This window comes from Bicyclus anynana, chromosome 18, assembly GCF_947172395.1.
Source record: "Bicyclus anynana chromosome 18, ilBicAnyn1.1, whole genome shotgun sequence".
Lineage (NCBI taxonomy): Eukaryota > Metazoa > Arthropoda > Insecta > Lepidoptera > Nymphalidae > Bicyclus > Bicyclus anynana.
In genome coordinates, this window is record NC_069100.1 from 4,264,199 (window position 1) to 4,281,448 (window position 17,250).

Here is a 17,250-nt window from a genome sequence, read left to right on the forward strand (position 1 = left end):
ACATCGATATAAATCGTTAGATGGGCTAAATATTATTAAAGAACGCACAATTTTATGTCATTACCCGAAGACGTGCACGCACATCTTATCTTAGTACGTAACGAGCGCATGCTGTGAATGGACGTGGACTTAAAAAAATATTTACTGTTATTTTCTCATTTTAATCATTTAATTATACCTTCGTGTTTATTTTGGAAGTGTAAAAACACAAGCCACGTATGATGACGTACTCAATGTGCTAAATCAATGTCAATTCTGCGACGTTTTGAGGCCCATCTAACGATCTACGATCGATGCACGTAGAATTGTGGCAAGAATACTGGCATTACTGCGTTGGACATCCAGGCTGATCTCTTGCGCAAAAAATGAGCCAGTTCTTCTGTCACCAATCGACGCAACAAGCCGTGGTGAAGAAATTATTTGACACTGCGGCTCCATAGCCTAACGGTCTCCACGGCAAAAATAACAAATTATTTAATAGTTCAATAGCCTCAATAGCCTCAATAGCTCAGCTCAGGTGAACCGATCGGACTCAAAAATATGGCAATTTTTTTAAAAGACACCGACGAGGGAATCGATCCCAGGAGCTGCTTACAAAACAACAACAGTGCAATATCATCGATTATGTTTATTTAAAGCTATTTTTTGCGAAACCAAACAAATTCGAATGACGAAATTTATTTACGTTAGATACGGTTTTGTGGAGAATAGCAAATTAAGTATGTTATTCAATTAATGTCATGGAGTTCCGCAAATTGACGCCTGCTTCCATTAAACTTTATACAAATAAAAGCAAATAAGTTACAATAATAACATTGTAAAGCCTCAATAGCTTAACGGAAAATGGGTCGGACTCAGCGCCGAGGGGTGGTGATTCGATCCCACACAACCACCCACTTCTAACATAATCTATTCTGAGTAGTTGAAGGGAAAAAAATAATATTGGTCATATTTATTATATAATATTATTCCAATTAGTAATGCTGCATTAGAATATTATTTTGCAAGTGTTCTTTGAACGAATAATATAACATTTAAATAAAGAGATAAAAGTCAAAATATGAATATTTGCAATACTTCTTCAAAATAATTATAAACGTTAATTTTGCCAAATTTTACAGATTTACTTTTCTCCTATCGCACAGATTTAATTTTCTTATCAAAGGTCCCAAAGTTTGCGCTTCAAGTATTTAAAACTATTGTAGATCATAATAAAATATTGTTGACAAAAGATAACTATTTTAACGTAGGTATTCCAATTAACTATATCTTGTATATTTGTATCAATTTTGTAAAGCAAATATGCACTTTTAGTTACAAATTGTGGTACATTCAACTTGTCAACCGACAACGTCGCGTGGTTGTAAGCTTGTTGGATTTCAGAACGATTCAGTGAAATTTATAAACAACCTGTCTATCATACTTCAGAAACAGCAAGGAAATTGAAATTAAACGAAGTATTTAATCATAGATACAAGTTATGAACTGCGAAATATCAGACAATACAGTTAAAATATCAGAAATCTAAATAAAATTAAGTATTTAACAGATATCAAGTTTCCAACTGCAAACTAACAGTATACTTAATAAAGTTAGAATTGAGAGGTTTATATAAAATCAAGTATTTAACCGTATACATAACAAGTTTGCAACTATGAAATATCAGTATAATAAAATTAGAATAACAGGAACTGAAATAAAATCAATGATTTAACCATTTTTTATTTAACTACAACAAGTTCTCAAAATAATAAAGTTAGGATAGAGTTAATAGACAAATATTAAAAAAATAACCCTTCCTGCAATCGGGTAAAAACAGATTTGTTAATCTAAATTGTTTGGCAAACAGAAACAAATAACGTAATTGGTGTTCATACTTATAATTCAGCACTCGCGCGGTACAAGGCTAGTATTAAACAAGTGGATAAAATAAAGAAAACCGCATTCACCGCTGGACCGTTTGTTAACTGTAAATATTTCAAGCTAAAAGCTGTATTCTCTCCTGAGCCGCACCCGCTTCGTCGCGACATCATATTCAATTTTACTCCTAATTGTGTCTCGCCCGCGAGTGACATACCTATTCACTCAATTTGAATATATTAAATGAAACGTTGGGATTTATTTTGTGCAAATAACTTGGGCATTTTATCAAATTATATAAATTGTGAACATAAAAAGGCTACAAAGGAACGATTCAAATCAAAATGCTTAATGTAACAAAGGATTTTTTTCATTATTTATACGAAACATAATAACATAAACAAAACAGTCTTTAAAAAACGGATAACAGCACAGTCGAAATATTAACGCCGGATTAACTGTACTTAAGAAGTAATTTAAAAGAGGATTTGAGTGATACTTAAAGTAAAAAGGCGAAATAAGGTTTTAATAGCGAGAAAACAAAAAGTAAAACAATTAATAAATCTTGCAAGGGCACAGTTACGGAAAGGGTAGAAGTTTGGCCATTTGTATTTAAAGTCTCGCTAATTTAAGCAACAAAAATGTTTGCAAGTCATTTACTCGGCGCTCCTAAAATTCAGACATTAATTACTTGTAAACACACTTTGAAATAAAGATGCTCTAAAAAGATAGAACTATTGCAGAATAGACTGTTCAGAACATCATGCTTAATAAAAAAAAAGTTTGAATCTGTTAATATGAAACTCAATTAACTAGAGGATCATTATTTGAACAACATAATTTCAATATTCAGAAGTCGGTTAATTAAATTTGATGGTAAACCGCGAATGTTTTCCATTGATTAATTTCTTTATTAATAACACAATAATTTGCATTCGTTAAAAACATTTTATACTTCCATACCGTTTTGGCCGTAATTTACCAACCTATCCAGAACATTTTTCAGACCTACTACGTAATTTTCAGATACTTTATCTCAATTAAAAATAGTCTTTTTTAACTTAGCTTAATTGCAATAAAGATCACTATCCACCGTAACATTTTTAGCATTAAAATCATTACTCACTTCAGCTGGTGGTTTGCCTCCAACGGACACGCACTCCAATTTGATTATTCTGTCTTCTGTCGTAGAGTAGAAATTCCCTTGCAGTATTTTTGGCGGTTCAGGCGGTACTAGAACTGTTAGGCGGGCGTAGCGTGACCTAATTGCAGGTTCACCTGTACAAAGAGTTTTAATTTATTTCAGCGGTGTATACATGGCATATAGTTGTTGAGAATTGATACTTTTTAGCGCCAGCACTAGTTTTTCAACGTGTTGTTTTTAGCACTTTTCTCTCGTGGAAATAGTTTTATAAAACATTTTATTTTTCTAAATCCATTTGACTCGTTTAGCGGATGCCAAACATGCAATTTTGTAACGAATGTACGACAAAAAGGGAATGGTAAAGAATATCTGCAGTCACATTACGTGATAATACAACTTAGGTATACTAAATTTTGTCTATTACTTGCATTACAAATTCAAATTCTTTTACTTTTAGTAGTCTTAGCTACCAAGCACTTTTAAACGACAAGTTAGACTATTGATAGCGACTGTACCTAATAGGTTTCACCATTGATCAGTTGAATTCGATTCTTCATTCGTAAATCTTTATCATTCTTAATAAGTACTTTTACACTTGAAAAGAAAATCTATGGCCCATTTGATTTGATTTTAAGAAAAAAACCGTCAACAGAGCAGAACATTTCGTAGAAATCGCATAGATGCTAGAAACACGTCCCATCCCTTTTTCAATGCCTTACGCTTATCAATTTGAGTTTTATTAGCTCCAAGTTTAAAAAGCCTGCATCAAAGTTAGATCTAGGTTCAATACCTACCTCTTGGACTATTATCGTACCTACCACTATTAAAAACAAAAAAAACCCTAAATTTAACTTTAAAGGACTTGGCTAGTATTTTTTTATAATACAAACTATATGAATAGCATATTAATGCTTATTTGTGGCAGAAACAAGCAGATAGCAGTAGTTTCCACTTAAAGGGCTTTGTACTAGTTACGTCAAGAAAAGAGTCAACTTCCGAAAAATCATTTTTTGAAATGATAAAAATTAAACACGGAATACAATGATTTACCTAATTTAGTCAGTGCCCGCTTCTTTATTTGAAACCGATACAGTTTTCTTTGAAGATGCTCAAGTTCAAGCTCAAGTCACAGAAAACATTGATGTCAAATAAGCACAATTCTTTTTTTAACAGAAAAACACCAAGCTAATAAAACTGTTGACATAAACTTAACACATTAAAGCTGTTTTTCAACCGCCGACACCGCACTTGCTTTGACACATGCTAAAAATATTACGGTACCCTCAAATTTATAACGAGCTACGGTTTCTCGGTCGCGAAGTTGCTAACTTTTGAAAATTTCAACGCTAAGGAGTGTTTCGCACGCTAATCCTTAACAAAAGTTCATCGCTCCCACAATACAATTACTATAGACAAAACTTTGGCGTCTCTCGCGAAAGTTTCCACGTCAGAAATGTGTAACCGAGCGTAGGTAATCAGTGCCCGTAAACTTTTCTAAAACAAGAACCGCTCGTGAGATAACAAAGTTCGAGCATTGGCGGTTTGACAAAGATAACCGGCCGATATATAAGTTTAGCGCTTCTTACAGAAATTTTGATTGTGAAGTAGTTCTTGGTTAAAAGGAATACCTTCTTCATTTATCTTAAATAAATGATTGTATGACTGTATTCTGTGCGTTCCTAAAGTATATAAGCAATTAATTTTATAAAACTTAAGTAATTATTTTGTGTACACTTGCAATTTTCAATTCCTACTGAGTACTTAAAATATTAACATAATATTTACCTGCCTATATATGCTTGATTTGTTTTAATTCAATCTTTTGTTTAATGTCTTTTTCAGATTTTACCAGGTATGTTGTTAAGTAACATGATGACCACAATAAATAACCACATTAAATCATAATTTAACTAATTAACTAGTTGTTTATCAACCAGTTGTAAAAATAGTCTTTTTTAATCTACGAGTTTATTTTATAAATCGATATGAGTAACTTAAAATCTTTCGAGTAAGTTAGACTTGTATAATAAATTAATCAGAATGTACTGTACGAAATACCAACCTGTAGCCCCAAATTGTTTCCCGCAAGGCATTGTACCGAAAAACATTGTTCCATCTACATAAATTGTTATTACTTGATGTTATGATAATATCCAGAGCCAATGTTAGTAATGGAGTCATTTTCACTTAGGGTCAATCATTATTACCATCAAAAGGGAGGAATAACAGTGGAAACCGACGTGTTAATATTTTGATAAGACGAGAAGGAAAGACAAATTCATACCAGATACAGATACTAATGGAAAGTATTAAGTAAGAACAAGCAATATATTGCACGTAATATTATTTGAGTTATAAACAAGATCACATAATTAAGTGATTGAATACTAAACGTTTAAATTTTATAATTAGAATAAAAGTTTTGCAACGGAATCCTAAGTAAATTTTCTTGTTTGTTAACATTTATCTTTTTAGCTGATTCACGAATAAAAGAATACAAAAAATGAGAAAATAAACATCTATTAATTATTTATATAAAAGTACTTGTTCCAAAAGATAGAAAAATTACCTTTAAAATTAATGACAATTATTATTAACGCAAACATTTAATAAGGATAAATTGCAGATAAAGAATTAGTCAGTAATGTAGCTAATCTAAAATTCCTCAGAGGTAATGTGCAGGTGGTGTAAGACAATTAAACCCAGAGATGCCTTTGGAAGTTCGTAGTTTTCTGTAAAGAAAACTTTCCGCTTCCAACTAAGTTACCAAGTTAAATAGTGAAAAGTTGTACAATTTAGCCGCAAGCTAGATGTCTATTGTGCTTTCCTTTATATAAAAAAACATTGGTCTCGTCCCATTACTTTTATGTAAATCTTTATAAAGGTTCCGAGTACCTACTTCTATTTGCTTCAAAGTTCGCTCTTCAGAAACTTGAAGATCCTCGAGCACTCATTTTCAGCTACCTTTGTGGAGGAATTCTCTTAATTTGTGCTGATTACTAACTTGTACTTAATTAAGAATAACATTTTCTATTCTGGTTTCTTTGTTGACTGTTCCTTTGATAAGTTCCTGTGCTTGAGGCACTTCATGTAATTTTAATTTACTTTGCTTTACTAAGGGTATTGATTTCCGGGTTGTATAGTTCTGAGTCTTCTTCTTTAGTTTCAATTTGGTCATAGTTTGATGTAAGAAATATGATTTTTTTTTATTTATTTATATAAATTAATAGGAGCAAAAAATATTAAATTTAAAGAACAATCATAAACACCAACTAACACTTATAATCAAAGTCACGTATACAATAACGTATACAATAAAATATTAGAATTAACTAATATTTTACCCTAGGGAATTACATGATATTGTACTATAAGAAAAAAATATTAATTTCAATGTAAAAAATATAATCTATTTCCAATCGGAATCTCAAAGTCGAAGTTCAGAAACTCGTGAAGTATAACGTCAAGGAAGTTTCCAATTAACTCTAAGTTGGTTAAGCTGAGTCCTGTCATTGAGTTCTGATTGAGTTTTAATACTAGTTGAATTTTCTGGATTACGTAACACAAGAATTAACTTCGATATAAGACCTGATTTCTTATTAAAACTTCATAAGTCGTAGAAACTTTTAATACTTTCAATCAAGCATTTTCTTTCTAGAAAAAAAAACAGTTATATCTAATACATAATTTTGTGTATTTAAACCTGCGTCCAGGGCTTGCACCTCCAACATTTCATTTATGTGCATTTTAAGATATTAAATATTACGTGTCTCAAACGGTGAAGGAAAAACATTATAAGGAAACTTGCATACCCGAGAATTTTCCTACATATGTGAAGCCTGCAAATCCGCATTAGCCTAGCATGGTGGTCTGTAAGCCTAACCCCTCTAATTCTGAGAGGAGACTCGTGCTCAACAGTGTATCCAATATAAATTGTAAATGATGATGCTGATGATGAAATCTGCGTCACTTAACATTTTGGAAATATGAAATGAAATTAAATATGTAATAATATAATTGAATAGATGATTGTAAATATATATTAAGATCATTAACTATTTAATGCAGCTATATTATAACAAGCTAATATTAATAAAATAATAATGATGAACGAAATTAAAAACATGCATAAAAATAGAGAGAGTAAACAAATGGAAGAAAAGTGTTTTTTATAATAAAACTTTTAACTTCACTAAGAATACAAAAATTCTACTCCTAATACTTACTAAACTACATATACATGTTTGTAGTCAAACAGGGAAGTTTAAGGCTGTAAAATTTATACATATAATTACCTAATGGCAAAAAATATGCCTTGGCAACACTGAAGAATACGCAATTAACTAAACAAAGAATAAGAAACCAGACAAAGTCATGACAAAGAAACTAATAAAAAACACGAAAAGTGAAATGAGGCGTTCGTTGAAAAAACGAGCTCCATTTCCTCAATTGGGATCAAATTTAATTAATGCTTCAAAGGGAATAAGAGCAACGATTACTTAAATACAGAGTTTAACTTAAATCTTCAAACAAAAGCGAGGGACCCATGAGAGGCACTCGGTGATAAGAATATTCCACCAGACTTTAGAAACGCGAATTTATCAAAAGACGCACAAAAGCTTATGTAAATTAATTTCTGAACCTTTTCCATTCTGAATAGAGCGACTTGATGCTAAATGGATCGAGCGACCGACAATTTCTAAGACGGCTTATTATAAATTCACATAATTGTCATCATAGTAATCCGAGATACAATACGCCACGTGGTATTTATGATACGAAACTCGGAGACAAAGGCTTTGTTTGTCTGTGAAGATATTGATAAATTAATATTATTTTAGATGTACTGAACAAAGAAGCCCTCATAACTCAGGGGCCGGGCCACCCCCGAGAGGTGGTGGTTCAATCTCCGCCCGCTGGGCTATTCCATGTTTTTCTTTTTAAATATTAAGAATTAAGTTTAGAAATTTAGAAATAAGTAGTGAGTAATCTGATTTCTGTTATAATTTTTTTTTTCTTAACTGTTCCGCATTAGAAATAAAGTGTTATAGGTAATAGTTCTATTTCCCCTTTAATTATTTAAGACTAGCGGACCCGGTCAAGCTTCGTTTTGACATAAGTGCACTTATTCTCTATCCCTACTCTACCCTTCTATACCTCTACCCCTACCCTACCCCTACCCTACCCCACCCCTATCCCTACCCCTACCCTACCCCTACCGCTTGACTCTTAAACGTTTGTATGGGAAATAGAAAAGGGCAGTTTTTAGGGTTTTCCCGGAAATTATTTGATTTTTTCTCAGCTTTTAAACCTTCCCTATACCTCCACGAACATTTTAAGACCAAGATAAGATAAATCCGTTAAGCTGTTCTCGAGTTTTAGCGAGACTAACGAACAGCAATTCATTTTTATAATATATTTAGATTTACTCGCTTCATATGTATTTTTAATATTTATTTTTACTTTATTTAGTTGTTTTTCTTTGCTTTTTGATTGCATATGGTAAATAAACTTAATTGTAGATTTCCTCACCAAACATAATACATTTTAAACTTTAGATTTAGACAGTTGCATGTGGTGTGTTTCCTATAAATATATTTGCATTTTATGGTTGTGCTCCTTGCATTTAGATTTAACCAGCGAACGCCCGCAGCTTCGTTCGCCCTTGTATCTCCTTAATCCGGCCATCTCGCAAAATCCGCTTACCGCGCACCTCTTCTATCAATAAATTACCTCACTGCCAAATTTCCTCTTTGTACTTCAAACGGTTTTTGAGATTTCGTGATGAATGCCTATTCGCATTTATAAATGAAGATTGTAATATTTGTATTGGTAGACCAAATAAAACGAAAAAAAATAGTCATATTAAAAAATAAATAAAAAAAAACTGTTCAAAAAAAAATTTATACAAAAAAAGAAGGTTAGCTTACGTGGTTTCAGGTCACGAAAGTAAAGTGAGTACGAAAGTATGAATCCTGGGACAAACAACGACCTTAACTATGACCTTTATTTGTACGACAGTTATCTAATGTATTAGCTTACATAATTGTCTGGTATTGAAATCAGGAATGTTATGAATATGGTAATATTTCAGATCTGGGTATGGATACAGACATATGAATATTATCATACCGTATTAACATGCGGTTACAGAACGAAAATACCTACATCTGTACTACAGCCTTTCTTGACGAGTGTAATGTTTACCAACACAGAAATTAGAAATGAAGGTAGAAAAGAAAAAGCATGTCTGGATGAGTACTGTTTACCAACAAAGAAATTAAAAATGAAGGTGGAAAATGCATGTCATTTCATAACTTATTTATTTTATATACGGTTGATTTATTAGGTGTGAAATGGCTAGCTATATATACCCTCATTTTTAAGTTGTTTGTTGGTAAACAGTCTTCATCAAGACAGGCTGCAGTATAGATGTACTTTTCTTCTCAACGTCTAATAGCAATAGTCAATGATAATTCTATGCTATAAAGAATGGAAGGGGTTAGGCCAATAGTCCACCACGCTGGCCTAATGCGGATTGGCAGACTGCACACATGCAGAGAATTAAGAAAATTCTCTGGTATCCTCACGATGGATTCCTTCACCGTTAGAGACACGTGATATTTAATTTCTTAAAATGCACACAACTGAAAAGGTGGAGGTGCACGCCCGGACCGGATTCGAACCCACAACCCCTACTCCTTAACGTAATATCCAACTGCCTTTGATCCAACGGTGATCCTATATATCTTTGGATCAAAAGATTCTAGGTTCGAATCCTGGAAAAGTACTCCGTGGCGCAGTGGTATGCGCGGTGGATTTACAAGACGGAGGTTCTGGGTTTGATCCCCTGCTGGGCCGATTGAGGTGTTCTTAATTGGTGCAGGTCTGGCTGGTGGGAGGCTTCGGTCTTGGCTAGTTATCACCCTACCGGCAATAGTGATTTAACGTTAAAAAAAAAAAAAAACGTTCCGGTGCGATGTCGTGTAGAAACCAAATGGGGTATGGATTTTCATCCTCCTCCTAACAAATTAGCTCGTTTCTATTTTAGATTGCATCCATGCATTACTTACAATCAAGTGAGATTATAGTCAAGGGCTAACCTGTACAGAATAAAAAATAAATAAAAAAGGCTGTGAAATATTATATTATAAATATTATTTTATACTTAGTTTTCATTTCTTCCAAAAAAATCTCAATAAAAATGCTCAGTTCGAAGTTGGAAACTTATATTTCCATGCCTCAGAAAGAAAAATACAATATCTTTATTAAAATAAAAATTGAATCGGTTTTAAAGATGCAATATAATTATTTTGATTTTATCATAAAATGAAAATTTTAAAAATTAACCAATTTTCATGAAAATTAAATGGGACCAATCCGAAGGTACACTCCTTCAACCAATAAAATATTTTTCAAAATTAGTTTATAAATGGCGGAGTTATGAGGTAACAAACATAAATTCATATAAATATTCATAAAGTGCCCACAAATAAGGAACGAACTGAGTTACTCATAAAAAAGTAAACAAACAAAACCATTAACTAATACAAATATTGATAGAATTATTCAATAAATGGTCTGTAAATTTAATGGTTATCAAATAGAAATTACAACTGCCAAATAAATACAAATGGAGTTTTTTTATTCAGTTAATTTTTTATTTGTATTAAGTATTGTGATGTTAGCCGTGATAGCCCAGTGGATATAACCTCTGCCTCCGATTTCGAAGGGTGTGGGTTCGAATCCGGTCCGGGGCATGCACCTCCAACTTTTCAGTTGTGTGCATTTTAAGAAATTAAATATCATGTTCTATATCCCATCACACTAATATTGTATGTGTGTATGTTTTTTCCTTCTGTACGCTGCATGCCCCAGACCGGATTCGAACCCACATCCTCCGGAATCGGAGGCAGAGGTCATATCCACTGGGCTATCACGGCTCTTCACGTTCATGTGTCTCAAATGGTAAAGGAAAACATCGTGAGGAAACCTGCATACCAGAGAATTATCTTAATTCTCTGCGTGTGTGAAGTCTGCCAATTGGGCCAGCGTGGTGGACTAATTGGCCTTGCCCCTCTCATTCTGAGAGGAGACTCGAGCTCAGCAGTGAGCCGAATATAGGTTTATGATTGATATGGAACATAATGAAAATTTATACACCGGTTGATTTTCTGGCAGTTAAGAAAAAAAAGCAAACGATGATTCATTACATCGTAGAAAGAAAGTTTAAAAATAGGTATTTTCCACGTTCTTTGCTTGGAATTGTTCAACGTTATTTTCCTGTCAAAAGTTGAAAACAATGAAATATGGCGGCCATTGCCAAGTGGAGCGTTAATAATATGTTTCTACTCGGAGACGAAGGAAGGAGGCGAGATTTTCAATTTATTAAAAGCAAACACAATTTCGCAATACTGGGCCAAAAAGGAAAATAATAGTTACTTGTGTAAAGAAGCAATTGTGTATGGCGCAATGCGTAAGCTTACAGCGAGTAGCTGATACTATCGAAAATAATTTAGAAAAACTAGTAAGTATTCATAATATTGTCGCCGCGTTGCAACGACTTGCGGTACGGACGGCTTCAGTGTGCTCGTGGCGTTCGAGCCGTCCACATCTCTTGTATAGTAATTCTTTATGGATTACTTGGGATAGGCGGGGAGAGTGTCGTTAGTGAAAAAGGGAGTGTTTGTTAACTGTCAAAGGCGCCTTGTACCCTACACACAACGTTCACAAGTGCGTGACTCCACTCAAGGTCATTTTCTTCCATTCTAGGGTCTTATTTTGGTTACAGTTTGATTTGTTAATTAAGTTGTCCTGACAAGTGTTGTGAATATTATACATGCATGCATGTGAATGCATAACCTTTGTTCGACATTAGTTTTCTTATATTTCTAATCACTTTTGAGTCCTATAATAATAATTCAATAGTTCCCTGAAAAAATAGAGACTCAATGCAATCATTGAGTCTCTATTATATGCATTTCTGTCAAAGGAGATCATTCATTTTTCACCCTTTTTTAAAAAGTGCCGGTCAGTGAAAAAAATGGCACGAATTCGCTTTTAGTCAAAAGCTTCCATAGCAATAAGGCTTCGATTGAGAGTCGTGATAGCCCAGAACAGTTGACCTCTGCCTCCGGTTCCGGAGGGCATAGGTTCGAATCCGGTACTAGGCATGCACCTCTAACTTTTCAGTTGTGTGCATTTTAAGAAATTAAATATTACATGTCTGAAACGATTAAGGAAAAATTTCGTGAGGAAACCTGTATATCTGAGAATTTTCTTAATTTTTCTCTACATGTGTGAAGTCTGGCAATCCGCATTAGGCCAGCGTGGTAGACTATCAGCCTAACCCCTCTCATTCTGAGAGAAAACTCGTGCTTTTTTTGTTTTTTTTTGGTTGTCGCTTTGTCGACAACCAAAAAAAAACAAAAAAAATGCCGTCAATCAATTGTGAAATTACCTAATTATTCTGTAAATTATTTTGGAGTTTACTCCTTGAGAAACGATTTTTCATAACATATAGCCCCCGGTATGAAAAAAATAAGGACAGTAAAATTCGATGAACGAATGACAGCGTTACTTTTTTGTGCGCAACCTATTTTGCGCACCTTTCACCGTGCGCTGCCACCAACAGCGTGCGCCAACAATTTTTAATTCACCACAAACAAAAAATATTTTCTATACTAATATTATAAAGAGGAAAACTTTGTTTGTATGTTTGTTTGTTTAATTGTAATGAATAGGCTCAAAAACTACTGGACCGATTTTAAAAATTCTTTCACCATTCGAAAGCTACATTATCCACAAGTAACAAAGGCTAAATTTTATTTTGAAAATAAATAGGGTTCCGTAAGATATTTGGGTTTTTCGGACACAAGGTGTAAAAAATCAACCAGAAAAGTATGGTAGGGGTAGGTAGGAGTAGGGTAGGGGTAGGGGTAGGTTAGGGGTAGGGTAGGGGTAGGATAGGGACAGTTGAAAGTTAACATCGAGTTTCACGCGGACAAAGTCGCGGGCGTCGGCTAGTGTTACATAAAATTACATAATTTATATTTTATGATAGCACTTCAAATCTGCTTACTACATTGATTAGAAACAAATTGTTATACTGTCGAAAAATTCTATATTATCAAATACTAGTTAAGCCTTCCTTTTTAAATTAATAGTACGTATACAAGAAGTGAAGTGTTCCATTGATATCAATGATGTTGGTAATCTCATAGTTCCTCTCTAAACAAATGTAATGATATACCATCGGAAATAACAATTCCGATGAACGTATTTTGTATACCACGAAGAGTTCATAACTTGAGACGAAAATTGCTAGTTATTTTTTTCCAAGCAGCTACCAATAGAGTTAACAAGGGACTGTTTGAACAAACTAAAAAAACGGCTCAATGCGAGTAGAGCTTGTAATATATGAAGGGTTCCGTACGATCGTATAAAAACGGGCAAATTAGACTTTGAATTTTGAAAGTCGTTATTTTAACTTCTTTTTTTTTTGTGCTTGTAAATTGAGACTACTTTAGAAAATGAAACAGTTTTCTAAAATATGATGATCCGACTCGACGAGAGCTTTTGAGAAATTGACTTTCAATTAAAAGTTGATGAATGTGAAACCCTTTAACTGTTAACTAACTTTAACAGTTAAAGGGTTTCATATTCATCAACTTTAATAACTCAACATCAACATCAATTTTAATATTAACGTAATTATACTCATCATAACTATGGAAATTTTAACTGACTATTTATTATTCTTCAGGATGTACTCAGGAAAACTGAGGCTTAGTAACTCTGAGATGGAACCCTAAAATAAAGAAAGAAAAAAACGACTCACATAATTATTGTGTTACAGCTTACATCTCAAATTACATCGTGAGATCGGCCGAGTTATGAGAAATGGCCATTTTGTAATTTTGATCTTTGAATTACGTGGAATAAGGTCATGGGTTTATGGGGTTTGAGTATCGGTACAGAACCACAATTGGGTTCAGTTTACTTTTATAATAACACTTTGGTATTGTTTAAGTGTTCTCAGTAGTTATTTTGGAACATTAATCTGCCTCGTTGTCCATTGGTTGACTTGTTTAGCTGGGTATTATGTACTCCTAGGTTTGACTTGCAGTTTGGAGTATAAAAAAATTGGATTTTTATTTTTCAAAAATTTTGTATTATTCTACGTAGAATAGTTGAAAATATCATGAATACCCTTATCTTAAATAAAAAACTTAAAACCCGTACTATCTGATAGTATAATAGTCAAACATCTGGTGGTGGTCTGCCTTCTCTAATATTGTGATACAAAGAATTTCTGGAATGATTTAAATGTAGGTAATAAAACATTTTGCATACCGATCGGGCGTGAAACAGAACAGATTATATTTATTTGTTAAAACCTTGTAAACTGTATCAGCAAATAAAGCATTTGATATTTGAACCGCGGTAGTAAAATAAGATTGATTTATTTTTTGTACTTTTTAGAATAAATCATACTCTAAGGTTGTACTGCTGACAATACTCAATGCAATGCTGCAATTGCATAAGTATCGTCAAAGTAAAATGAACTCAGTGAACTATTATTATAGAGTTGTTTTTCGCACTTTCTACTGTTCAGCGCTCGACACCCTACATCAATGAATATACGAGTCTTAGCATAGTCATTACATAACATATTGTTCTCACCTCTTACACCGGAACTGACTTGGCACTGATATTTCGCATCGTCGTCTAACGTCACCTCTCGTATGTCCAACGAGTAATCACCTGCAAAAGAAAAAAATATTTTAAACAGAACTCTAATAACTCAAGCAGTTCAGTTTTCCTAGAGGGAGTTTTCAATATTTTCATGCTGTTACTATCGCGTTAACGTAAACGCGAATTTCAGTCAGTGGGGTCATCTCCTCCCGAGAGTGTTGGGTGAGGGGGTACGGGCCTCAAGGCTTTGCCTCAGGCCAAGACAGGGGAACTTGCTTCCCCGGTGATTTCTTCCAGCCCCTTTCGGGGCTGAGGCACCTTGGCCTATGAGTTGAATTTTGTCTTTTCTTATTTATTATTGTCTATCAGCGCGGCGATGTCTTGTCTGGTGCTTGCGTCATTGATATCGTCGACTCCGCTACCTCCAGTGCCTACGCCTTCAGAGAGAAACGCGAATTTATATGGAACTAGCTGACGCCGTGCGGTTTCACCCGCGTGGTTCCCGTTCCCGTCGGAATACGGAGATAAAATATCCTAGCCTATAGCCTTCCTCAATAAATGGGCTATCTAACACTGAAAGAATTTTTCTAATCGGACCAGTAGTTCCTGAGATTAGCGCGTTCAATCAATCAAACATTAGTATAGATTGAAACAGTTGTGCAGTAGTGCCACTAGATGGCGCTGTTTCAGTCCCTTAGAAATTCGATAGTAACAATATCAAATTGCCACTAGGCCCTCTGTTAATGAAAACTAGTAGTAATATTAAGGAAAGCTATTCTTATTGTAGATATATTTTTTACTACGGATTGATAAGGAAGATCACTTTTAATAAGATTTTTTCTCTGTTTTATATATATTTTTTTTCTGTTTTAATCTTATCTGTGTGATTAAAACTTTCTACATTGTTTTTTTACTTGAATTATTTTTCTATCAGATTTTTCCGAGATTCCACATATTCTGTTTTCTTTTATGTTTTGTACAAAACTCTTACTTATCAGTTGTATGTGTTTTCAACCGATTTAAAAAAGGAAGAGGTTACTAATTTTTTTTGTCGTACTTGCTAAATATTATGCAGTTTGATTTAATGAATATATTTTGTCATTCATTTTGTACGGAACAAGTTTCATTGCATACTATCAATTCAATATCAGACAATAGTTTTCCACAAAAAGCTCTACTACTTAAGTATAATGGGGTTAAAAGTAATTAAAATTAACACGGATTTTTGCGCGAACTAGCGGGGTCCAATAGCTTATGATGATATGGCGGCCATCCAAGCAGGGATGACTGCCCTATTTCAGCTCGTCTCTAACTGAACCCGATGCTGCCCCGACGACCCCCGACCCTACTTCAGCACGTCTGTAACTGAACCCGATGCTGCCCCGACGACCCCCGACCCTACTTCAGCACGTCTGTAACTGAACCCGATGCTGCCCCGACGACCCCCGACCCTACTTCAGCACGTCTGTAACTGAACCCGATGCTGCCCCGACGACCCCCGACAGGATAGCGAGAAAACGCAGTCCGCGCGGGGCCATCGGATTTGAACCAAAAACAAACACCTAGACTGAAAAGCCTTAACCCTGGGAGGGGTTGGAAGAAAACACCGGGGTAGCATGGTCCCCCGCGACACGCCCGGGTAAGGAGGCATTGCCTCGAGTACCGTACCCCCGCCCCGTTCACACGGGCCACGCATCATAAGATAACTAGCAGACGCTGCGCGGTTTCACCCACGTGGTTCCTGTTCCCGTAGGAATACGGGGATAATATATAGCCTATAGCCTTCCTCGATAAATGGGCTATCTAACACTGAAAGGTTTTTCAAATCGGACTAGTAGTTCCTGAGATTAGCGAGTTCAATCAAACAAACTCTTCAGCCTTATAACGTCAACCTCCCTAACACCATAATACTATGCCACTTAAAACGACTGTTAAGCAACTATGACTAACTCACAAAGCACAGTACATTCCAGAACTTGACATGTACCCATCACTCTAACATCTTCAAAGTTGAAAGTTTTACTATTAACGTAAACTTAAGTACGTTCACGATATTACGTCAGGAAGTTGTGACACGCCTTTGACAAACAATCGTTTGTAATTCCGTTTAAGTTAAATCTTATGTAAACCGGTTTAGTGTGTCACTCAAAAGTTTGGTCGATGAGACCCTGTTTATCTCAAATTCAAGTGGAGTTAAATTTACTTTGTTTTTGTTGGTTAACTAGATCACTTAACTTTGTACTTATTATGTCCTCGTCCTATTTTTTCCATGTACAGTGATGATACAGTACTGTTATCGCCGTTTAGTGTTGAAATAGTAGTCTGTGACGGATATGACGCCGCTCGATCTCGTGTTGGCTTCAGTGTGCTCGTGGCGTTCGAGGCGTCCACATCTCTTGTTGTGTAATTCTTTATGGGTTACTTGGGATAGGTGGAGAGAGTGATTTGAGTGGAAAAGGGGAGTGTTAGTCGACTGTCAAAGGATCCTTGAACCCTACACACATCGTTCACAAGTACGTGACTCCACTCAAGGTCATTCTCTGCCATTC

At 34.6% G+C, this 17,250-nt stretch overlaps 1 protein-coding gene across 6 annotated transcripts in view; it reads right to left on the reverse strand.

The window, feature by feature from the left end:
- The window catches only part of LOC112050676 (irregular chiasm C-roughest protein), a 156,257-nt gene that overhangs the window by 60,388 nt on the left and 78,619 nt on the right, over positions 1-17,250 (reverse strand). For all 6 annotated transcript variants that reach the window (XR_008251687.1, XR_008251686.1, XM_052887155.1 and 3 more), the window contains exons 4-5: positions 14,690-14,770; positions 2,987-3,138 (exon numbers count right to left, since the gene is read on the reverse strand). Coding sequence is in view for 4 of the 6 variants with exons in the window: in XM_052887155.1 (XP_052743115.1) it covers positions 2,987-3,138; positions 14,690-14,770 (233 nt within the window). In the remaining 2 variants the exon portion in view is untranslated. The remainder of the gene's footprint in view (positions 1-2,986; positions 3,139-14,689; positions 14,771-17,250) is intronic.